At 34.9% G+C, this 26,170-nt stretch overlaps 1 protein-coding gene across 1 annotated transcript in view; it reads right to left on the bottom strand.

Annotated features, from left to right (window-relative positions):
- LOC140887489 (callose synthase 9) overlaps positions 1–26,170 on the bottom strand; it is a 35,712-nt gene extending 9,542 nt beyond the window's left edge. Inside the window, exons 1-32 of the mRNA XM_073294748.1 lie at positions 25,619–26,170; positions 23,378–23,475; positions 22,881–23,044; positions 22,506–22,629; positions 21,533–21,643; positions 21,330–21,455; positions 20,301–20,390; positions 18,347–18,444; positions 18,119–18,236; positions 17,584–17,709; positions 17,248–17,324; positions 17,050–17,125; positions 16,475–16,597; positions 15,792–15,894; positions 15,575–15,698; positions 15,265–15,454; positions 15,104–15,156; positions 14,338–14,398; positions 14,148–14,229; positions 12,954–13,003; positions 12,077–12,163; positions 11,786–11,871; positions 11,637–11,661; positions 10,063–10,157; positions 9,887–9,968; positions 9,591–9,763; positions 9,392–9,512; positions 8,518–8,615; positions 8,353–8,443; positions 8,109–8,269; positions 7,919–8,028; positions 7,200–7,334 (exon numbers count right to left, since the gene is read on the bottom strand). Of these exons, the coding sequence (XP_073150849.1) occupies positions 7,200–7,334; positions 7,919–8,028; positions 8,109–8,269; positions 8,353–8,443; positions 8,518–8,615; positions 9,392–9,512; positions 9,591–9,763; positions 9,887–9,968; positions 10,063–10,157; positions 11,637–11,661; positions 11,786–11,871; positions 12,077–12,163; positions 12,954–13,003; positions 14,148–14,229; positions 14,338–14,398; positions 15,104–15,156; positions 15,265–15,454; positions 15,575–15,698; positions 15,792–15,894; positions 16,475–16,597; positions 17,050–17,125; positions 17,248–17,324; positions 17,584–17,709; positions 18,119–18,236; positions 18,347–18,444; positions 20,301–20,390; positions 21,330–21,455; positions 21,533–21,643; positions 22,506–22,629; positions 22,881–23,044; positions 23,378–23,475; positions 25,619–25,817 (3,457 nt within the window). The 5' untranslated portion in view covers positions 25,818–26,170. The remainder of the gene's footprint in view (positions 1–7,199; positions 7,335–7,918; positions 8,029–8,108; positions 8,270–8,352; positions 8,444–8,517; positions 8,616–9,391; positions 9,513–9,590; positions 9,764–9,886; positions 9,969–10,062; positions 10,158–11,636; positions 11,662–11,785; positions 11,872–12,076; positions 12,164–12,953; positions 13,004–14,147; positions 14,230–14,337; positions 14,399–15,103; positions 15,157–15,264; positions 15,455–15,574; positions 15,699–15,791; positions 15,895–16,474; positions 16,598–17,049; positions 17,126–17,247; positions 17,325–17,583; positions 17,710–18,118; positions 18,237–18,346; positions 18,445–20,300; positions 20,391–21,329; positions 21,456–21,532; positions 21,644–22,505; positions 22,630–22,880; positions 23,045–23,377; positions 23,476–25,618) is intronic.

Raw genomic sequence — 26,170 nt, 5'->3', positions numbered from 1 at the left:
GTGTACAATATATCTGTATCCATACCATATTTTATGTAAGAGCATGTTATTGGCATACCAATTTTTCTCCCCAAAATATCCCTTTCCCACACTTTTATTATCTTGAACAAAATAAAATTCAATAAAATAAAACATGAAATATTAACTTCAGAACTAACTTAAACCTGTTGAAAAATATATTATTATTATTAGTATATTGAATATTGAATATTGAATATTGAATGTTGAATATTGAGTTGTAAAATGTGAACAATTAGTGTGTGATGATGTAGATGATGATGTATTTATTTTTGGACTAATCTCAAATGTGGATCTGTAAAAATAGGTCTTCATTTGTGATGAAAAATACAATTGAGTTGAGAGAAAAATATTATAAAGTGTAGAGTTTGATATATTTTGAGTTTTGGAGTTTTTACTTTTTACCATAAATTTTTACTTTTTCAAAACACGTTATCAGCACGATCGCTCGAAAATTCTCTATAATTTCCGACGCTCCAAAACACAAAGAGAAGATAAAAATATTCAACAAGTAAGAATTTTTATTTTACTGTTTATATATTTTTATTGTGTATATATTTAATATATAATATCATGATAAGTTTTTTTTAAAAAACTTGTTATAAATCCTGGGAGGATGTTAAGACGACATCTCACACTCCCGGTAAGGGATACGACAAGTATAAAAGCCTTTAAGGTTTTTAAACATTATAAACATATTGATATAATTTCACAATATTATATAAAAGGTTATCTACGACACCGATCTTATAATAATGTGATATGATATACTATACCTGACTTTATACTAACTTTATTAGTATAATTTCACAATATTATATAAAAAGTTGTCTACGACACCGACCTTATAATAATGTGATATGATATACATAATTATTTAATTATGATTATCATTATATGCATTGCATCATTATCACAAATTTTTATTCAACACATACTCGATTTTTTTTCTTACCCCCAACGGTCACAAACGGTCATAAACGGCTATTTTTTTGCCTATAAATATGATTACTCAAACTCATTTTCAATCACACCAAAATTCATTCTTTCTCTCAAAATATTTTATCCTCGGTTTTTTTGAAGATGGAGATGATGGCATTTATAAGGCTATTTTTCATAACGATTATGATCATCATGCTCACGAGTCTTGTACTCACCAACGATTTTCCACCACATACTTTTTCTCTATTTGTACACGCACTTGTAATCTACGTTCTTCCATTATTTTGTATTGTCATATTAATGAAAATTAACTAATAAAATGCATTGTTATTTTTCTAGTACCACCATGTCAAATTTGGCAAAGATTGAATTCATTGCGCTCGATATCACCGGAAAGAATTACATGTCATGAACTCTCGATGTAGAAATGCATCTTGAGTAATTGGGTCTAAGTGATACCATCAAATAAAATAATATATCATCCTCACAAGAAAAGGCAAAGTCTATGATTTTCTTACGTAGACATCTTGATGAAGGATTGAAATGTGAGTATCTCACAAAAAAAGACCCAATGATTTTATGGAAAGGGCTGAAAGAAAGATTTGAGCATATAAGGGAAGTTATACTCCCGACCGCCCGTGATGAATGGAATACGTTGAGATTCCAAGACTTTAAAAAAGTCAGTGATTATAATTCTGCGATGTATCGAATAGTCTCACAATTGAAATTTTGTGGACTTGAAGTCACAGAGATGGAAATGCTTGAGAAAACATTTTCCACTTTCCACGCATCGAATATAACTCTGCAACAACAATATAGAGTGCGTGGATTTTCGAGATATTCTGAACTCATCGTATGTCTTCTCGTGGCGGAAAAGAACAACGAATTGTTGGTAAGAAATCATCAATCCCGACCCACTGGTTCAACGGCATTTCCAGAAGCAAATGTCGTAATTAAAAATGAAAACCAAAATCAAACGCATAGACAAGATTTTGGTCGTGGACGAGGTCGAGGACGTGGGCGTGGACGTGGACGTAAAAATGATCGCGGTCGTGGTCGCGGCCGTGAATATGAAAATAATCGAGATAGTTATTTCAATAACTCATCTCAAAAGAACGTCACGTACAACCCACCAAAAAGTCAGCATGAAAACACGAGTGAAAATGAAAATCACTCAAAAAGATCTGAGAGTGTTTGTTATAGATGTGGCACTCCAGGACATTGGTCACATATTTGTCGAACCCCTGAGCACCTTTGTAAGCTCTATAAAGAATCGATAAAGGGGAAAGGAAAAGAGACCAATTTTGTTGAAAATAGTGACCATTTAATTGGTTCAACTAGTTTCAATGCTGCAGATTTTATGAATGATTTCTAAGACATTGATTAAAAGATTGGTGGAACTAGATTGTAACAAATTTGTATTTTTCATGCATTCTTGTATTATAAAGCATGTTATATTTTGCATTTGTATTGTACTTATATTTTCTTTATTGAATTTTTGTGAAGTTTGATATGGAAAATGCTATGAGCAAACATGGAAATAATACCATGGAAATTTGCATACCAGATAGTGGTACCACGCACACTATTCTGCGAGATTAAAGATATTTCTTGGAAATAAAACCAACAAAAACAATGGTGAATACAATATCAGGTCCTGTAGACTTGATTGAAGGTTGTGGTAAAGCACATTTTTTGTTACCGAATGGTACAAAATTTTTGATAAATGATGCTTTATATTCACCAGAATCGAAAAGAAATTTGTTGAGTTTTAATGACATATATTCTCATGGATATGATACTGAAACGATAACTGATGGAAATCAGAAATATATGTGTCTTACCACATATAATCAGGAAAGAAATATGTGGTTGAAAAATTATCAATGATCCCTACTGGATTGCATTATACACATATAAGGCCAATCGAATCAAATATGGTGGTTAATAGTTCTTCAATATTAATCAATTGGCATGATCGATTGGGACATCCTGGTTCAATAATGATGCGAAGAATTATTGAAAATACGCATGGTCATCCATTGAAAGACCAGAAGATCTTTCAGAATAATAAGTTTCAATGTAAATCATGTTCTCTTGAAAAACTTATTATAAGACCATCGCCAGCTAAAATCCAAACAGAATCACCCATATTTCTTGAACGTATTCAGGATGATATTTGTGGGCCAATTCATCCACCATGTGGACCATTTCGATATTTTATGGTATTGATCGATGCCTCCAGCAGATGGTCACATGTATGCTTATTGTCAACTCGAAATGTGGCATTTGCAAAACTAATGGCTCAAATAATAAAATTGCGAAATCAATTTCCCGATTATACAATCAAGAAAATAAGACTTGATAATGCTGGAGAATTTACTTCCCAAACTTTCAATGACTATTGTATGTCAATGAGAATTACTGTTGAACATCCTGTTGCTCATGTTCATACACAGAATGGATTAGCTGAATCATTGATTAAACGTCTACAACTGATTGCTAGACCAATGATTATGAGAACAAAACTCCCTATTTCTATATGGGGACATGCAATTTTACAAGCTGCGGCATTAATTCGCATCAGACCAAGTGCATATCATAAATTCTCCCCATTGCAGCTTGCATTTGGTAAAGAACCAAATATTTCTCATCTGAGAATTTTTGGATGTATGGTGTATGTGCCTATTGCACCACCTCAACGATCAAAAATGGGTCCTCAAAGAAAAATCGGTATTTATATCGGTTATGATAGCCCATCAATCATTCGATATCTTGAGCCTCAGACAGGCGATGTGTTTACAGCACGTTTTGCTGATTGTCATTTTAATGAAGAAATCTTTTCAATGTTAGGGGGAGAAAAGAAACACATCGAAAAAGAAATCACATGGTATGTACCATCATTGTTACATTTGGATCCAAGGACCAAACAATGTGAGAAAGATGTACAGCAAATTGTGCACTTGCAAAGAATTGCAAATCAAATGTCAGATGCATTTGCAGACACAAAAGGGGTAACAAAATCATATATACATGCTGTAAATGCCCCTGCTCGAATTGAAATTCCAAAAAAACAAATTGAAGACACTCATGATGTCATAAAACGCTTGAAGCGTGGAAGGCCAATCGGTTCCAAAGATAAAAATCCTCGGAAAAGAAAAGGCATAGAGAAACACGATGATCATAAAATAGAAAATGGTGTTCCAGAAGAAACACCTGATGATGAAAATGTTCTGTCAGAACCACAAACTGACGAGAATCGTGAAATCTCTATCAATTATATTAATACTAGAAAAATATGGAACCGAAAAGACATAGAAGATATTGATGAGATATTTTCTTATAATGTGGCTTGTGACATCATAAATGAAAATGAGGATCATGAACCAAAATCTTTTGGGGAATGTAAAACTCGTCATGATTGGGCCAAATGGAAAGATGTCATCCAGGTTGAATTGGATTCGCTGAATAAACGTAATGTTTTTGGACCTATAGTCCTCACACCTGAAGGTGTAAAACCTGTTGGATACAAATGGGTTTTTATTCGAAAGCAAAATGAGAAAAATAAAATAGTCAGATATAAAGCTAGACTTGTTGCACAAGGTTTTTCTCAAAGGCCTGGAATTGATTATGAAGAAACGTATTCTCCTGTTATGGATACAATTACGTTTCGATATTTAATTAGTTTGACAGTGTCTGAAAATTTGAAAATGTGTCTTATGGATGTTGTTACAGCTTACTTATACGGATCACTTGATTGTGATATATACATGAAAATCCCTGAAGGATTTAAGATGCCTGAAGCACAAAGTTCAAAACCCAGAGAATTTTATTCTGTAAAATTGCAAAGATCATTATATGGGTTAAAGCAATCCGGCCGAATGTGGTATAATCGGCTAAGTGAGCGCTTGATGAAAAAGGGATATGTAAATGATCCAATATGCCCTTGTGTTTTCATCAAGAAAACAACATCCGGATGTGTAATTATTGTTGTATATGTTGATGATTTAAACATCATTGGAACGAATAAAGAAATTCAAGAGGTTATGATGTACTTGAAGGAAGAATTCGAAATAAAGGATCTTGGAAAAACCAAGTACTGTCTGGGATTGCAAATAAAACAAAAAGAATGTGGAATTTTTGTTCACCAGGCAAATGAAAAGATCCTTAAACGTTTTAATATGGATAAATCAAATCTATTAAGTACTCCAATGGTTGTAAAATCATTGAACATAGAAAAGAATCCATTCCATCCATGTGAAGATGATGAAGTTATTCTTGGTCCAGAAGTACCATATCTAAGTGTCATTGGTGCCTTTATGTATCTTGCAAATTGCACTAGACCAGATATATCTTTTGCTGTAAATTTATTGGCAAGATTCAGTTCATATCCAACAAAGAGGCACTGGAACGGAATTAAACATATATTTCGTTATCTACGAGGAACGACAGATTTGGGACTTTTGTACTCAAAAGACACCAATCAAAATATCATTGGTTATGCCGATGCTGGATATTTATCTGATCCACATAAGGCACATTCCCAAACCGGATATGTATTTACTCGTGGAGGCACCGCAATTTCTTGGCGTTCACAGAAACAAACACTCGTAACAACTTCATCAAATCACGCTGAGATTATTGCGCTACATGAAGCAAACCGTGAATGTGTTTGGCTAAAATCAATGACACAACATATCCAAACTTCTTGTGGATTATTAGTAGACAAGAAGCCTGTGACGTTGTATGAAGACAATGCTGCATGTATTGCTCAAATGAAAAAGTCATATACCCCCAAAGTTCTTTGCCTACACTCAAGAGCTTGAGAAGAATAAAGATATTGATATCTGTTATATTCAATCAAGTGAGAACTCATCAGATCTCTTAACAAAGGCACTTCCCACGACGATATTTAGAAAGCATATATACAACATTGGGATGCGCAATCTGCGGAATATGTGAAGAATCACTCATGTTAACATGAGGGGGAGTTTACGTGGCTGCACTCTTTTTTCCTTACTATGGTTTTTATCCCACTGGGTTTTTCCTAGTAAGGTTTTTAACGAGGCAGTATAAAACACGTAATGAAGACAATCATCATATCACGATCATCATCACAAGGGGAAGTGTTGAAAAATATATTATTATTATTATTATGTTGAATATTGAATATTGAATATTGAATGTTGAATGTTGAATATTGAGTTGTAAAATGTGAAAAATTAGTGTGTGATGATGTAGATGATGTATTTATTTTTGGACTAATCTCAAATGTGGATCTATAAATAGGTCTTCATTTGTGATGAAAAATACAAAATACAATTGAGTTGAGAGAAAAATATTATAAAGTGTAGAGTTTGATATATTTTGAGTTTTGGAGTTTTTACTTTTTACCATAAATTTTTACTTTTTCAAAACAAAACCAATATAATTCACACAAAAGTTTAATTTTTTGCATGGATTGCGTGCAAAGATTCGCTATTCTCCACTTTCCCATAAGAACTACCAACAGAGATGGCCAAAACAATGCTTTTGCTAAATCATACATGATGGAATGTATAGTATACAAACACTAGACCACTGTTATTTGTTGTTATGTGATGGGGCTTTTGTTCGCCCTTTTGTCTGCGGCAGACTTCTTGGCCGCTTGTAATTATTACTATTACTTTCAACATCAATATATCATTGTTTCTTACCAAAAAAACATGAGACAGCGCATAAAATTCACCATAGGTCGTAGAATTGGTAGGCTACCTCCAAGAATGTTGCCTCAGACTTCCTCTAATCTTGGATAAAGTAATATACAATGCAAAAGCACAAACTTGTACACTAAGAAACGACGAAGTTCAAATCCAATACCCTGTGAGTCCGCTTGATTCATCATGCAGGACCTTCAATGCATTCACAGATTCCTTTTTTTTAAAAAAAAAAAAGGGAAAAGCAGACTTAAAGTATACTGAAAAATCTTCTGCAGTATAGCATGTTTCCATTATAAGTGTCACATGATAAGATGATATAAAATTTCTCCTACAGAATTTATATTAAATAATGCTGCTTATTTTGGACCTATAGCTAGAGACTAAAGAACCTAAATTCATGCTTTACTAAAAAAAATCTGATTCGTCTGACACAAAACGTATTAAAAAATAAAGGCACCAGAAATTTGTGCTAGGAAAACAAATGAAAAGGTCTTTTGACATGACGTAAATGACCAACAAGGAATGATATTGAAGACATACCTGTTCTGGCTAACGTCTGTCCTCGGTAAGAAGCCCAAAACCGCAGTTCAAGGATATGATTGGGGTTATCCCTGAATTCTGACTCTGTTGAGTTCTCATGCCGTCCAATCCGAGAGAGGAAATTTTTCCATTCATCTGAATTTTAAAAAGAAAATATCTTCTTGAATTAAAATACAGTAACACGTTATAATTTTCAATATGTCATATACTGCGATAAACATGGATGGAAATAAGTTTTTTTAATATGAAACGATAATATACTAAATACGTAAAAGCTATTATTTAGAAGAGGCGGACAAGTGATCCGCGTACTACAAAAAGAGAGGCCAAATCCCTATTCATATCAACAGTAATCTTAAAAAATCTGAGGAATGTTTTTCTTTTTTAATAACAATCGATATTGTCTGAGGAATACAAGAAGAAAATAATCCAGAAGAGATCACCAATAAGGGGATCAATGATGATGACAATTTCAAAATAAATAAATAAAAAATATGTCCGTGCACATTTCTGTCCAATGAAAGTGTGAAGAACAAAAACTGATTTGAGAAGGAAGCATCTTTCAAAAGCTATCATAAAACTTGCATTAGTCTTGGAAAAATATTCAGCATCTCTACAATGGCAATAATACACAACTTAAAGGCTAAGGAGTTTTAAGGGGTGAGAATTGGTATTTTGATAGAGAAACATCCAAGAGCTTCAAAGAAATTGTGACGTACCTGGATATATCTTTTGGAGATAAAAAAGCGTAGAAATGCCATCTTCATTTTCCTTTAGGAGTTCAGACATGCTGTAAAGCACAGTCTCTGAGTAATATGGAGTGAATACGCTGCACAGACAATGGTGAGTATCTCATACACATAAAACACAGTGCGATTTCGAATTTGATATAGAAAAGGTAGCAGTTACCTAAAAGATAGCATCTCCCTGGCAGGCTTGGCTACTGGCATCTCCATAAAAAGAGAATTAGTAAAGAACTCGAGCCTCCGTCTTGCTTCCAGATTCTTGGGGACATTCGCAGCTGAATCTTTGATGGTGAGGAGTGCATACAACCTACTGACTTGAGTTTTCTAGACATGTAGATTGCATTTTAGCCCTTTCCCAAATAGAAAGCTATCGAACTGATATACACATCATATATATAAGAACATACCAACTCTGCATCTCTCGGCCACTTCAACTTTTGAAATAGACGACCCTCAGTCCTTGCCTTGGAGAGCATATTCCAAGTCTCATAATTTTCTCTGCATAACCAAACAGGTTCAATATAGACGTAGGAGGTGGGAGGCAATACAAAGATGTTAACTTTTCAACAAACCTCATGTTGATAGAAAGGACATCATGCCGCATAACATCATAAAGATCAAGAATAGCTTTAACAGCACCAGTTTCAAGTTCAGGAGTCTTGTCCTTTTTCTACATAATGGATGACAGAAAAAAGTTGAATTAGCACCTAGGGATTGGATATATCATGAAAAAGAATAACATGTCATCCAAAAGGAAGCATGAACGTATAGAATCAAACAATATGTCTAAACAAATTAGTATTGAACAATTAGTCATTCCTGTCACTATTTCACCAACATAGAATTATCACATCAATTGACTGCTGTAATCTTGAAAATAATTTGTAGTTGTTACGATCATATTCCCACGTGGGAAATCTTGAAAACTACTGTAATCTAATTAAAAGCAGATAGTCAAAATGGCCGACACTAAGAACAAGATCAACCATCAATTGACTACATATATTCGTGTTTGTTTATTCACCTGTTTTCTTTCATTATTTGATTATTTGATTCCAGCTGGCAACATGCTTTCTTGTGCTACATAACTGAAATGATACGAAGAAACTGCAAATATCTTTCTGCCAGGCTTATGTTTATGGTCCTAAAATGTTTTTATAACACTAGGTAGTTTTTCTCCTGATTATAAAAATTATGGCATCCCTTTTGACAACCACCATCATCACTCCCTTCTTACTAAATTATATAACAAATCGCAGGAGAAACAAACGCAAGGTGGTAACTGGTAAGACAACAGAGAAGCAAATACAAAACCAAAATAACATCGAGAACATGCAGCAAAAGTCAAACAAAAATATAACTGAAAAACATCATACAATCGCAGTGTCCAAGTTGCATCACAATTTTAAAAAGGGCTTCATTCAAGGTCAGTCATTTAGCACGAACCAGTATTCCCAGGAGGGCTGTCACTTTCTGAATCAAAATAGGGAGCTTATTCAGGTCAAAGTCAACGAGAATACTTCCTTTTGCTATACTTCCTTGGATGTCTTCATATATTCTTTCAATCCTGATATGTTATGACAATGAACTGTGAATTTACAAGCGCAAACGGTGACAGTGTAAACGAAACTTTGATGAACTATACCACTGCTTCCCCTCATTGTTGCCTTCATCATCCAATATGGACATAAGAATAAACTTGATAGCATAAAAGCACTCCTGAACCGCATATTTCATATATTCATCCCTTGAAATCCTGTCCCATAGCTCGTCCAGAGAATCTTTGTTCTCCAAAGCTGTATCTTTAGCAAGGAACAGCTGCAAATAGAAAAATAATCACAAACCCATTTTAGTAAGTATTACACAAAAAATATCACACAGATGAAGAAGCTTGCAAATGAACAAAAACAATTTTATGCTCAAATACAAGGGCAGGCAGACCTTGCTAGCTAGAAGAAAAAGGGGCCACTGGACCAGAGGAAGGCTCCCCGAATTTTTAGGCATTTGAAGCAGTTCCATTTCCCTGTTGGAAACGTTCAGTGAGACAGAAGGAGATCATGCCACTCAAAATACTGAAAGAATCTGATAACCGATGTTCAAACAGGAGAATAACTCACAGATCAGTAACATAATCTTCTTCACGCATATTCCTTATGATCTCATTCCAAAAGGGAGCAAATCGAGCAGCATCCAATTTATTCTTCCTTACGGCCTTGATAAGATAGACTTTGATTTCAATTTAATAAAAATATAACAGCTCGAAGGTGCATCTATGCTGAGTGGTGGAACAAATGATGGAATATAATATTACTTTTTATCAACCAAGTGATATTATTTCAAACAGAAGTTGAATTGCAATCCCGAAAATCGAAATCAAGCACTTCTCAATCCAATATCATTTTCGACTATTTACCGAATTAAAAGTTTCAGATGATAAGTGAGGAAAATGCCCACAATCAAATGAAGAAAGAACCATGTCGTATGCTTATTTTCTTCAAGTTTTCAACTTTAGCGGATGATGATATTCAGGATGAAAGACTCGATGGAAAACTTGTAACATTTTTCCTTTATACAATATGAAGCCTAAGTTCCAGTTAATATAGTGGAGGTTTTATTAGTGGCTGGTACTTGGCCCTTATAAACTGGAGAAAGGATTAATAACATGGTTGATTGAGATCGCAAGACTTAGTATCAGATAGCATTATATATAAAAAAAGATCATATGATAATTACAAAGAAGCGGATAAGAAATCCGCAAATGAAACCCTTAGTACCAACTAAATATCAACAACATATAACAGTCCAATCTCTGACTAATTCAAGAATTTTTTTTTTTATAGAAAACTTTTATATATTATATAAGATAATAAAATCTTCCAAAAGGCGGATAAGAATTGAGAACATAGCAAACTCTTTATGATTTCTAATACACGTAGAAGCCATCAGTTTGATCTTTTCCCAACGCATAACTCCCGATAAGAAATCCACAGATGGGTTTCATATTAACACTAGAATAGGAGTAAACGCAGGTCAATTATTTAAACAAAGACGTTACATCTTATGAACATAGACTAGATGCATGATGGCAGCAGCTAAGGGATTGGTCGTTTATTTTATGTTGATGTTATAAGTTTTGTTAGGCTCTTTCACTATTCGCGGATGTCTTGTCCCCACTTGTCTTGTAACTTATTACATTATGATATATTATATTATATAAAGTTTCTTATCAAAAAAAAAAAGTACTGAATAACTGATTGCTAATCCAGAGTCCAGTACAACACGAAATAGAAGTACTATGCAACCAATTTGCACCAAAAAAAGTAAGTACAGAATTTGAAGATTCGTTTCAACTATAAAATCCTTCAGTTTCCACGCTCTGATTTTAGAACTATAAGATTTTTCAACTAATTGACCAGCAATTTCACAAAATTGAGCAAGATCCTTTTGTTTCCCGAGGAGTGGAATTTTAAATGATAGATTTGTAATCCTTCGGTACCAAGCTCAATTACTTCCTCAGAATCAATAGCAACTTCAGATCATTCAACATTGGTGGAGACAGTAATCTGTTCTGTGCTTTGTGTTAAAAATTTTAGTTTATCTTTCATCCTTGAAGATTAGGCAAGCAAATTAGTAAACAAAACGATAAAGAGATAAATGAGGCCCCTTTTGGCTTCCATCAGGGTAGTCTAACCTGATCAGATGACTGGATTGAATCCCTGCCAAAAAAACTTTTAACTTTAATTTCAGAATATATATGCTAATTGTGAAAATCAAGGTTTTTCACTGAAAATTTGTACTGGTTAAAATGAGTGAGGAAAGGAATTAAACTGGAGAAAGGACCTGTCAGAAACGGGCACATGCAGCGTATCCATGAAAGCCTCAGGAAACTTGTCAAAAAGATGATGAACAGCATCTAGAGATCTAATCTAAAATTATGGAGAATAAGTAGCTTCAATACTTAAAAGTAAGGAGAATGAAATGTAATTAATTAATCATACTCTAAGAGAACGAGAAATACATGCATAACTGCAGATATACTTTATATACAGCAAAAAATGTTGAAGAATGGATATGCTTGATAATCATATGATCTTTTTCATTAATAAAGACATGCACAATAAAATACATCACCTCTCCAAGGCGATCTCTAGCACCCAGCAGAAAACCCCATATAGCAGATACAACAGTGTAGAAAATATGGATATCTAGTAGATAAATCTGTAGAAGGGCAGGAAACAAGAGGGAAACTATTAAGTGGGAGGAGTCAAAGCAACATATAATACATGAGCAATCTGTTTCCATAGAAATATTCATCACGACACTGCAAGAACATCCTTCTCCAATGTATCTTGAAGGTAGCAATACAAAATTCATTTATTTAAATCACATTTTGCCCCAATTGTCATCACAAGTTCATGACTGCCCCAGAATAATGTTCTAGATTGTTTGAACATTTAGACCCACTCTGAAACTTTTTGGCAAATTACATGATCAAGTCAAGTATGTTTGCTTCTCTCCGCCTGAAGTGCATATATCTTGTATCCAAAAAAAAGAACAAAAATGACAGACATACAGAATTGGGTTTGTTGAGAATGAAAAATAATATTTCCTGGATACAAAAGAAAGTAAGATAATAACTGTCCAAAATCCTATCCCATCAAATACTCACCAATGTAAATTATTTCATGGTGATTAATAAACTAAAACCATGCAACTTGGGGATCATTGGAAACATCAATTGAAAACTCAAATTGCAGCAGAACAATTAAATGTATACCCTAATTGATTTCTCTAAACAAAAGAGAGGGCCAATGGAAGAAGCATTAACGTAGTATACAAAAACAACCACAATCTGAAGTCGAAAGTTGCAGAAAACAGGAAAGTACTCAAAGACCGAAAACAATTTTGATTGTAAGACATAGAAAAGGGGAAACCATCAATTATTGAAATGGAACAGCTTTCTAAAAACTGAGACCACAACACAATTGTAAAATGTAACCATACTTACAGCCAGCACCGGCGCCCATAAGCTTACTACGGCTAGAGCATTATGGTTATCTACACATGAAAAATAGCAAATTTTCAATTTGAGAGAAGGCAATATTGTGAAACAATAAAAAGATTGAACGTTATACACTACACATGAATAGAACTTGGAACAGAAGTGTTGAATGACAAAAAACTCTTGGTAAGAGGTGAAGAACTTTTTGGACGGTGGTAGTTTATTGCATCCGTTGGTCAGTCTAGTTGGAGAGGAATGGGAGATTTTTGACAACATTGAAGAGTCGATTGACACGTGCTGGGATAATACAATGATTCGAATATCTACTTGGATTGGAAATCATGTAGAGTTTAAGAATGTCTCAATCTCAAATTTATTAAGAGATTGGACATTTGCTTGTCGTTGATATGATTAGGGTCTATGTTAATCCTTTTGTTTTGTGAGATTTGCTTGTCCGCATCTTGTAATTAAAAGTTTTTACGTAATTAGTATGAAAACTATACTGATATATCTTTGATATGATATTTTTATTTTTATTACCTAGTTAGTAACAATTTCCTAACATATTTCCTTTACTTACCTCTGTTCAAAATGATGATTGTGCAATGTAGGCTTTCATTACCAAAATTCATAAATGTTATGTTATGTTATGTTGTTATCTAAATTAACTATATTCCTAAGCTCCAGATTCAACATGAAGTCAATGTAGGAACCCTGATCTCGATTTTTCTTCCTTTCACGTATCAAAAACCAATAGGTGCCAAAAAACAATTAAGTATGGTACTGTCAAAGTAAGTGTGGGCTACAATGACCACACTTTCAGTTATCTACTCCAGCTGTCTAGCCGTCGAGGTAGCATGTACACTGCCAAAGTGCCAATTAGTTTCTGTCTACCTGTCTGATCTGTGTTTGTTTGGCCAACAGAATTTACCATTGGATATCCACCAGCCTACTGTCTCTCTAATTTTGATTTTTGAATACAACCTCCAAGTTAAAACACATCAATTCAGATCCATATTCCGCAAACAATCAACTAAAATCCTGTCTTATATTACATTATCTTTCACTGTATTTATGTCAATTAGAACTTAGAACGCGACAAGTAACAATAGGGCAATAATAATGATCTCATAGAAACGACAATACTAAACCAACACACACACCAAAATAAACTGCTTGCTTGATAACAATGTGGCTTACGTTTTGACACTAGATCATGCCAAGAATATTGCCTGATATCCATGCCTACGATCAGCTTAGTTGGCCCTGCCAGAGGTCTAATCTGTGAAGTAAAGCACAAAATCAATATGACACTAAATTATCTAATCTCAGGCAAAGACAACTGATATGCAGCCTTCAAAAGCAAATGACAGAAATGTCCTGTACTTACCAGTAGGAAATAAGCAAAAGAAAATTTGCCTCCAAGTACAACAAACCAGAAGATCGTGTATCTGCATTGCCATGAACAAGGGTTAATGGGTTACAACCGCCATCAGAATCAAACATTATTCGAATTTCGATATAGTCATGCAAAAACAACGCAACCAAGGATGCACTTGAATATATTTACACGGACATCAGAAATCAATTGAGAAGGTAATGACTACAAATTTAAATGGAGTCAACAGAACGTATGCCCACCCAACAATCACATGAAGCATCAGCAGAAATGGATGGAATTAATAAAGGTGACTCCAGTATCAAGAGAATAATGCCTTTGATAAAGCGAATCTAAAATACATGAGATAGGTTCAGCGAAATCATCACATTCCTTATTACCAAAGTGCCAAAAAAATATTCCAACTATACTTCTGAAAATGCAAGCATCCCCTCTCTCTCCCACATAGACTATAATGTCAACAACGAACTACCCCTGGATCTCAGCTGTGCTCGAGTTAAGTGGGAAAGACAAACCCATGGGCCAGTCATGGTCATTGTAATACAGTAAAATCAATATCATAATGAATCCCTTCGCTCTCTAGCGAAAAAGTTAATTACAGATATTAACAAGTAATGATGGATAAAACTTGCTTCAAATAAAATACGAGGAAAAGCAGGGGAGACAGATGGAATGATGAAAGGTTTCAATAATAAACATAAAGACACATAAGTACGAGGGAAAGTCCTAAAAGAAAGCAACACATCTATGTGATTACTTTATGAAATCTGAAGCTCTTTCATACATGCCCCGGCCAACATAGTAATGTTCCTAAAACACATGAAAGCACACTTATTAACAAAAAAAAATTTAAAATTTATAATACAAATACATGAAAGTGATTCACACAATGCATAATGCTATAAACAAAAAGTAAACCTGGTGCATCCACTTCATAAAACGAATCAAAGGCCAACCATCACACCGATTGGACATATGGTGGCATGCTGGTATTTGTGTCAAGAAACTCAAAACGAATTTCACGCCAGCATATATGGAAAGTATTATGACATATAGTTTATAGATAACTGACTCCGCATTGGGTTTGCCCTGTTCTTCAAGAGCTCTCCTGTGAAATACAGCACTTAATCAAGGTCATGCCTACAGCTCGAAAAAAAACAGAGCAATAGAAAAAAGAAAAGCTAGGCAGTAAAAGGGGTTAAGGTTGAGAAGAGTAGCATATACATACACATAAAGGAAACAAATGAGAACCGAAGTCGAGCAATAGAACAAAAAACGGAGTAAAATCCGGGTGACAGCTAGGCGCCTAGAAGTAGAGTATGCCCCATACATCATAATGATGTCCAAGACACCTGAAGAACATAAAAATCCAATTGCCTAAAATTAAAAACTGTTTGAACTATTCACAAGTAGCACAAAGAGTCTAAAATATCAAATAGAATTACTCTCAAAAAACTTCATCACAAAGTATGTCGGTCCAACACTGAGAACTTCTCGAATGGTCTTGGAGTTGAACTGGCTCCTATTGAATGAAAAGATGGCAAGTCCCTGGAAAGGATGATCCACTATAAGAAACAAGCAAAGAGTGATGCAGGAAATGCAGATTATGGATATGATAAGCAAAAATAACAACAATACTAATTTCAGATATGGTAAAAGCAGAAACCATCAAAATAAGCAAATGTGCTAGCATCTAAACTTATCAATAAAGATACAAAGGAAAAAGAGAACAGAACAAGTCGTATAATCTATTCCATTGTAAATACAAAGAAGAAAAACAAAAATGGAAATAGGTTGACAACAAGATATCAAAACCTTGAAACTTACAACTAAATAAATTTAAAATCGGTAATAACAACCATTCCTTCCAGAAAACTCAAAACTGTGTACTCTAAAAATCTCAAATATGCAATCAATAAGATATACCCCACTATTAATTTTAATAACAGCTGAATCATTTTCGGTTTTCTTTATCTTTCGTACGGAATTTACTCAAAATTCACCAGCATATGGAAGGACAGGGAGAGCTAGTAACCCACATTCTTCTATAACAGCAAAACAAAAGATAAAGAGAAGAGACGAAGCAAGAAAATCTTAGCACTAATGTAATGCCAGACAAGTTGCAGACCTGGAACATAATCAGAAGGAATATCCAGAGGCGATGAAAACTGTGATAGAGATGAAGAAACGTCCTGTGCTCAACAAAGGATGTTTTACCACAACGTTTGCCTCCACTAGACTTCAGAAAACTCTGTAAACCAACAGCAGAATATTTTCAAGAAAAAATTTCCTCAGATAAAAATATCTTCAGTTACAACCTTATGATAATGTCAAAAATGAATTTGAGATATGAATGCCTAACACATGCTTCTAGTTCTTCCCGGAGAGCTGCTAGAATAAGTGTTGAAGACCATAAGAATAATAAATATGCCATTGAAGATGCAAATATACTTTTGGTTGACATGGTCTATAATTGAACAAGATAAAATATTTTGGGTAAAAGTACCAGATAGTTTGAAATATAACATCCAAACGAAAAATTTTATAATTTATGACCTTCCTCGAGCCAAAAATACATAACACGAGGTCATATTTTGGAAAAAAGACATACAGAGAGTCAATCTCCAAGTTTTCCCATTAAAGTACCCAAAGAAAGCTCATGGCTATCATGATATTCAATAGTGAATATAAAACGGTACAGACCTTTGACCTTGCTGGCTTTAGGAAAAAAGTTGAACCCTTGCGCCATGGCCAACCAAGTTCAAAGCAGTGCAGTGACCTGGAAAAAACACATATATCTTGAAGAACTTAGAAAAAAATAAAACGACACTGCTAAAAGATAAAGGTTATAAAACCAGTATTACAAGATAAATATGTTGCATTTCTGATACCCAAACTTACCAAAAATATTCGTTAAAATCGTCATAATTTCTCCAGGCCGAATGGGGAGCTCGCCCATTATCATTGTTGGAGGCTTCCTGAGGATCACGGATCAATGAACTATCTAAAAATTTACAAATTTATTTCTTTGATAAACTCGAGTTCATACTGGAATGTAATTACCAAAACCTTGTTTTTCTCTTTTATATACATGCCTCTCCCTGATAGGGGAGAGGCATATGCCACTTCACCCAAGTGATGGTGGCTTAAAACCTTGTATTTCCAAAACTCAAATTCTATAAACAAATAAACTAGATCACAAGCAAGACACAAAATGGAAATAGATAACGGACATACCGCAGAAATGACCTCATAAAGCGGAAGTATAACTTGATCAATAAATGATACTCCAGACTCAGAAACACAACTTTTGGCTGGCTCTGCGACCTGTTGTCGCGATGATTCTTCCAACTCCCTTCCCATCTGTTCAAAAACAACAATTGTTGAGAGATCGGAACCTTTTAAGCAAAACAAGGTATCACGATAAGACAAAAGCTACATCAGAAAAAAAATGAACCATCGGCTTCCTCCCAACTCCCAAAAAAGCAGAAAGTAAAACTGTAGAACCAAATTCCACTTTTTTCAGACTCGGAAATTGTTGGGCAACATTATTGTTTTGCCTACCCTAAATACCTTCATTAGACAACTTAAATAGAAGGAACAAAACCCTTTAGCAATCATGGAAGCCAATTTTCAGCTACAAAATGAAAAGAAAGCTGTGGGAAAACAACCAGATGACGAGCCTTATGATCAGAGTTCTTCTTAATCAAGACCTAATTTAAAAATTTAGAAGAAAAAATCCTCAAAGATTTAATGATCCAAGTGAACCTACATGATGATAAATGTAGCACAAGCATTCTGGAAGAAATCGAACATTTGCTGCTTCGCCCCATATTAAGAAGTACAATGAAATGAACAAGAGCCTCTTCTCTTTGCTAACATCTTCCGAACTGTAAAACATGCAGTCTGTTACAAATTAACACAAATATCATAGAAAAGAATCTTGCAACAGAAATAGCCACACGGTGGTGAAAAACCACCACATAACTAAAAAACATACTCGCTCCAGACAGGTGCGATTCCCAAATAGTTGCACCATTTGATGTAATTGTCGAGAGATTTGAAAAATACTCTCTGCACAGCAGCCTCGTCCAATTGCTGGAGTAAAATGATAAATAACACAAACACAATAGACCAAACTGTTCATCTGAGTTCCCAAACATGGTAATATGGATCTATTGGACATGCTTATCAGTAAACACTGGCACACCAAGCTGTCATAAAAGTAATCCTCATATTCAAGTTGTAAAAGCATCAGGTGCAAACACAGAATTTGAGAATAATAACAATATGTCCTACGTGAACACTAGAAATGGCACGGAGACAAAAGAGTAATAGAAAAACAACCACCCATCTATGTAAAAGTCCAAAAATAAAAATAAAAGCATCCACTATGCTCCAAAGTTATGTTAGACCAACTTCTTGATCATTTGTTTTTGCTAATCATGTAGGTTAATAACTCTAGACAATTCACAGGTCGTGGAAATAGCCAGTGTTCTAAAAGTCGGAATAGGCGCTAGGAGCCTGCCAAGCGCACCGAAAAAGTGCTAGTCGGCCAGCCTAGGTGTACAGGCGGGGGCGGCCCGAGGCGGAAATGAAATTTTTTGTTTTAGGCTTTTAAATCATAAGCCCAGTAAAAAACTAACAAAAAAAATTATTACCCTTCCAAGAGAAATTTATGGAGACGAAGAAGAATCATTAGGAGCGCTATGGCTTGAACGAAACAGGAGTATTTTTGAAGACGAAGAAGAGTCATTAGGAGAGCTATGGGACAAGATAAAGTTAAGCGTACCTACGTGGATTCATAAGATTACAAATTTTCAATCTTTTGCGGTTTCAGATTTGTATAGGGATTGGACTTTAGTCTACAGTTAGCTTATTTGGTGGTCCTCTTCTAGAATCTTTTTGTGAACACTGCTTCACAAGTTGTAAATTTCACTCTCTTTATTTATATAATATTATTATCATTTCCTATAAAAAAGAAATTTATGGAGAAGAAGAAGTAGAGTAAATTTATGGAATTTATTAGTTACGTAATTTTTAACTCATTTTAAATTTGATGTTACCGTGTTGGAGTTATAATATCTGATTTATTATGTTATACCGTAGAACACGCTGGCCTGGGCGCTGGTCTGGCGCCCGAGTCGGCCCGACTAGCGCCTAGCAAATTTTAGAACCTTGTACATAGCTAATGGCTCTCAGTACGACCATAAACCTCTAAGGTAGTGTCTAGGATTGCTTAAAAAAAGTGTTTTTGAGCTTTTCTTTACAAAATTTTGATTTTAAGCAATCCTAAAACACTACCTAAATCTGTTCATAAATATTTGCCATACAAATTAATTAGTTAACCTCCCAACCATCCATTGATCCACAAATAGTTTGTAAACTAAAAGGTTGGATTGGTACTCTTAAAGTAACAAGTGAGAGTCTGATTCTAAGAAAAATTGATCCTGGATGACTGGATCACAATCAAAAAAATCTCCTTCCACAAGAAATTTGTGATGGGATGCAAATTTAGAATATCAAGGACAAGCAACCCTTGACAAAAATTAGGGGAAGTTAAAAACAATAGTAAAGGGAGAAGTCGATCTTCCATTTCTAGTGAAAGCCAATCATGGGGTCCCCACCAAAGGGTCCCAAACGTCTAGATAAAAAAAATAACAAATTGTCATGTACAATCAGCCATCATCTGAAAAGACAACGCAAAGAGACAAACACCGAGGTGAGTAAATCCAGAGTCACGTGCAAAATTGCTGAAATCTGTAGTAGTTACAAATTACGCAGAAGGGGATATAAAAAATCACTAGCAACCAATAAAAAAGGATACAGCAAACTTAAGTGTCCTCCAAAAAAAAACCATCGTACTTTCCACATAAAAAATAAATCGTACAAATCCACAGCCCAAAGTAAACAAGGTCCAATAAGATCATTGTGGCACATGGTATGAGACATACCGGCTCAGGTTCCTCCAGAATACGAAGCCGACTTTGCTCATTTGCAAGGAGGTGAACGACATGCTCCCGTTGATTGGAAACATTATCTTTCTGAAACAATTATAAACCGATACCCCAAAGTTGAAAATTCAATAGCACCAACAAATCAATTCCAAACATTAATAAGCTAACATTTCAATGATTTTGGGGATGCATAAAAATAAAACACAATCAATAATGTGAGACCAAAAATCAGGAAACTAAATTCATCACCAGGATCTTCTCCTAAGGGGACAAACTGCCAAGGGCAGGAAAAATGAGATTATTGCATAAAGTTCATCCAGGCCATGCTCTCTTCAACAAATAAGAACAGTCTGTTCAAGGATACCAAGCTTCAACGCTCACACAAAATTCTGAAGTACTAAAGGTTCAATGACAATAAGCATGTTAGCTAAAAGCTTTAACATTTTAAACTCCAATTCATATTTTGGGTAATAATATTGACATCGTATTTTATGTTTCCATTACAGAAGAAGTAATTTAAAGTAAGGCCATCATTCTCCACAAAAGTCAAAATACACCAGGCATAAAGGTTTTCACGCTAATGGCACACTGAATGTAAATGGATGCCTATTGATATCAGCAAACAAGACGGTTTCCAAAGTTGCACTAGGCTCTAATTAGTAATTACCACGACCTCTAGTTGTGCGGCTTCTCCAAAATGACATGAGGATTAACTTCTTATTACACTAGGTATTTTCCAACTTCATTTACTAACTGACATACTAACCAAACATTGTGGTTCACATCATAATGAGTGCATTCTAACCCTTCTTCTGACAAATGCAGTTAAGTTTACATTCCAGTGCAAGCAGAAAAGTGTTTTTTAGTGCAAGCAATTAATTAGATCTTTCATGATATTTCTTTTCAGGATAGAATAAAGAACAGACAAACTTGGCAAGAAATTTTGCATAATAAACAATAATGGAGATCAAACCGCATGCTAGTGAGAATAACAACTTAAAAAATTATAGCTGATTAAAAAATAACCTGGAAGCCAAAAGTATACTGCAAAAAGTCGAACACGTCTAAACTCCTCTTTGCCGGTACAGAAAAAGTTCCAGGTAATTTTGGAAGTCCCACGAAGTGCTTCAAAGATGAAGCCGCTGCTCGTACCTGTGTAAAATTCAAACACTCAAGGAGATTGAGTACCACAGAAATAATAATTAGATACAGAAACAGAACCATGTTACCTCTGGAAAAGACACAATGGGATTTGAAAGAGTCGGAGCGTCGAGAGGAATTATATTGTAGGCCACTAAATCTTCTGTCATAGCAGCATCCACCTCCATCACTCGTTTCAGCTGAAGTAGAGCGCAACCATAAGGAAAACTAAAATTTCATCAACTTGTGCGAATGACAATGCTAGGAAGCAATCCAGAGAAAAGAGAGAAGAAGATAATGAAAATAATTCAACACGGTAGGTACCAAGAGTATAGTCCACAGTTAAACCTTGATGAAACACTATGGATAAAACTCATTAAGAGAACCATTACCTATAACAATCCAATAATCCAATGACATATAAGCACATAACACATACCCCAACCCTATATAAAAGCATATCTTTGTAAGTCTTAAGAGCACACAGACTGAACACAGTTGTGAAATAAACAAGCAAGTACTGGTCAAAAAATATCGCATCACTGTAAGCAGCTACCCTCAGATAAAGTGAAAACAAAGTTGGAAAAAGGACATGGGCAGGGCATTCAACCTTTGGTATAAGTAGTCAAGTTTAAACACTTTTTGGTCGATACACACGTAAAAAATTTATACAATGAACAGGAGAAAATTAATATATTGAGAAGCCAAAAAATAAACAGCATTGAAAATAGGGGGTGCCGAGGGGTTGAAATAAACAAGAAAGATAAAAACATATATGAAAAGACTATAATAGGAGTTAACATCATAATCCCAGACAAAGAAACTAATACACAACTGAAGTGCACTCATTTAAGAATGCATGATATAGTTACTTTGTATGACATGTATAAAAACAACATCAAGCTTATAATGTTTTAAACAATAAAAAGGATAGAACTATCTTCTGTTGGTATTCATATGCTTATAATGTTTTAAACAATAAAAAAAGATAGAACTATCTTCTGTTGGTATTCATATGCTGGTAGGATCACAAGCAATAAATATTTTAAGAGACAGGCAAACCTCCTCAGAAATTAATCTGTCAGCTTCTTCAGGAGAAACCTCATTTGTCAGCTGCTCTAGAACATTTCCAAGAACTTTAAGAGTTGCCAAAACTCGTTTCCTTTTCAGTGTTTTACGTTCCAACCTGATACGAGTAGAAGACAACTGTCAAGCAAAAATTAAAAGATAGCCAAAATATAATAATATATAAAACTAACAAACGAGTTTTTACTAAATCCGATTGTGTGCAGAGTACAAAGAGAGAAAAGTGCTCAAGAACAAGTAAGCATGATGCCTAAGTCGAAAACAGCAGAGGAAACAAGACCTGAAACCCTACCACAAAACAAACATCTATTGCGACTAGGAAAAAAAAGAACCTTGTTTAAGAACACATACTCTCCAAGGTTACCACTAAAGAAACCAGATTCTCGCAACTTCATCTCCTCTTCTCGCAGCTTGTCCACATCATGCTTCTCTCTGTAGTGTCTGTAAAATTCCTGTAAACGGGCAATGTCCTGACTTCTGTCTATGCTTCCACTTTCCCGCTTTGCTAGCTTTTGCTAAAACATTTAATAAATAGCACGAAAAGGAGAATACAGCATATAAGTATATTAAAGAAATATGTTCTTTAAAAAAAAAGAAAGAAAATAAATCTGCACGAGTACAAGTTTATAAAGATGTTAAAATCAATAGCTCTTTTGTGCAGCTAGCATGCCTGTCACAAGCCATAAATTTTTCAAAGGGCAAGTCCTAGTAGTTTCTCAAACATCCATACATTGCACGAGCACAAGTAAATTACCATGATCAATGATCAAAATTCTCCATTTTGTGACATGGAAAACATTAAATGAGGGCATAAATGTTGCATTAGTAACATTCCTCTTTATAGATACCTTTATGACAGACATTAAACCAGTCTTGAACTGCAATACACCCCTTCCCTCACTATTCGGATCCAAATTTTGAGCCAATGAATATGCATGCTCACATACTGCAAGAAAAGAGGAAGGAAAAAGGTACTAGGTAAAATAGAAACCAAAAAAACAGGAAGCCATTAAGCAAATGGACATTCATATTTATAGTTATTGAGCATCTAGTTGTTAGAACCATACTCGTTCTACAACAACCTATAATCAAGCCATTTTTTAATAATGTTACTCTCTCACAAGATAACAACCCAGCATGACTTGGCATTTTGCACTTAAGAATCACCAGATGACTTCTCCAGATCAAATTCTGCCAGCACGTTTATCGCATAGCAAGGTCAAGAGTGTTATTCAGTAACAAGCTTACTTGACAAGGCACCAACAGTATATTTCAACTTCTTTCAACTCTAGTAGCACAAACTCTCATTCATACAGTACACAAATTGGGCACACAAGAAAAAACTAGTGAAAAAAAAATTTCAAAATCTAGTTCATGAAAATATGAACCAAAGACTTGTTAGTTCAACACTTGATGCATAAGCCAACACCAAAAGAACATGTCGAAACACCTTAATATCTCTGTAAACTCATGCTGGTAGACCGTCGAAATCAATAAAACAAAAGACTCGTCTAATCTTACTTTAGCCTCGGTTTGATTATGTTACAGTCTTTACATAAACATGCATAACCATATGCTCATCAGAAGCTTTTTCCTTGTCCCTGAAAATCCATGTCATCTCAAATATTATTTAGCCCGTCTAGTGAAAACTCATAAGTTCCACAGCTAGCGCTGTTAAAACTTCAAAAAATAAATATTTTACGATCTAATGCAATAGAGTCTGTAGTTCGCATCAGTACATTCCTTATTCTCATAAAACTTCTCCTCCACATCATTGAACAAGGGGAGGAAATAATAGATGAGAGTAATAAAACACAGAACTTTATTAGGTCTTAGCAATCGTGGTAACCACCCAACTTATCTTCTACTTTTTCTCAATTAGGTGTTTTTTTCCTCTGGTCTCTGAGCTGAGAGAACCAGTGCTATTAAAGCTTTTGGGTCAGTGGTTGCAGTGAGCTGTTTCTAACAATTACTAACTTTGAGTAGATCCACCCATCTGTGGAAATAAAATTAATCAAGATGCAGAGAACACAAATAGTTTTACAGTTACAAGATAAGGAGCAAACAGTAAAATGCTAACTTGCACAATCCCCAACACCACATGCAAAATAATTGGCCATCTATATCTATAACAAAAAAAATGAAAAATCATAACAGTAGGCATGTGCTTTGATAAGAAGATTGTTTGATTGAATATAAGGAGTAATTAATGTTTTAAGTTCTTCAACCCACAGAATTTTATTTTTTTTTTAAGTTCTTCAACCCACAGAAATCATTACAAGTGGTGAGGAATGAGAGGACTATTCCACTTGCAGTGACTTCCCTCCTCAAACCTACCCAATAATTTTTCCCAGTCCAATTATTTCTAGCAGGTATAACATATGAGGAATTTTCCTCCGATTATCAAAGATCCAATATGTTTCGAATTGATTGATTAGATAAGAATTCTGATCCATTCAAATTTCAATCAAATTAAATCAGGAACATTCACCTCCACTAGCACAAACAACTTAAAGGTGCTCCAAAGTAATAGCTGACTGTGATGATTTCAAATGCAAATGGTGTGAGCAAGTTTAATTCAAACTCATCTAAATGTATTAACTACAAATATATAGACAGCTGAAACCTTACAAAAGGTACAAAACATTTCTATTAATATTAATCAGCACATAATTTAGATAGCAGATCAAAACGATCAATTGTACGACAGTTAATATACAGTTACGACTAACGAGTCCATTTCAAACTGTTTCCAAATATTAATGTTAATTGAATGGAACTAATTCCTAATAACTGGTAAAGGATGTGAAGCAGTAAGGCATCACTTCGTGAGGTATGAAAGGGGAATATTAAGGGAGGTTTGACTTCTAGAAGGAAGGCAATCAGAGAAGTACGAGGGATGGAAAGGGGATTTTGGGAGGTTTGACTTCTAAAGGAAGGAACATCATCAGAGGAGTTTAGATACTCGCAAGAAGAAACTGAAGTCCTGAGTCAAAATTTATCTAGCTAACGTGCAGAAAATATAATCGTAGCATAATGAAAAGAATATGACTCAACATGATAAAAGGAAAACAAATACCGTCACTTACAAATTCTAGAAACATTAGGATCATCAACTTGAATTTCGTCTGCAGCCCTTAGAATGTCATCTATATCTTTGTTACCAAGTGATGAGGGAACATTTGCAGCGAAACCTGCCTCAGGCTGTCCGTATACATCCCCGCTCGCTCTTCGGTCACGTAGTGCTGCACGAACCAACCGCTCCCACAAGCCCTCCACCCGAGACATCTCCTGGATTAAACACCCCAACAAATGAGGAAATTAAGCTCCCCGGAGGAGATCTGGCAGGCAATTCACCGCGACGTCAGCGAAATTCTCTCTTGAAGGCTCGAATTCCAACGTAAGTACACTTGCTATAAGAATAGGAAGGAAGATAAACCCTAGACTTTTGACTGGAGAGGTTTGGGGAATAGATCCATTGTAAGAAGGGCCGTTGCAATGCTGGTCGTCTGGAGCATATTTACGGTCATAATACCTCCGGTTCTTCTCCTGCAATTAAATCTTTTTCGTCTTAAAATCGGTTTTTCAAATGAAACTCGAGCAGACGCGTTTTAACGGGTGTAGCCGGAGTTTGTACGCGG

This window comes from Henckelia pumila, chromosome 3 (assembly GCF_033568475.1).
Source record: "Henckelia pumila isolate YLH828 chromosome 3, ASM3356847v2, whole genome shotgun sequence".
Lineage (NCBI taxonomy): Eukaryota > Viridiplantae > Streptophyta > Magnoliopsida > Lamiales > Gesneriaceae > Henckelia > Henckelia pumila.
This window is presented reverse-complemented; position numbering and strand designations above follow the sequence as displayed.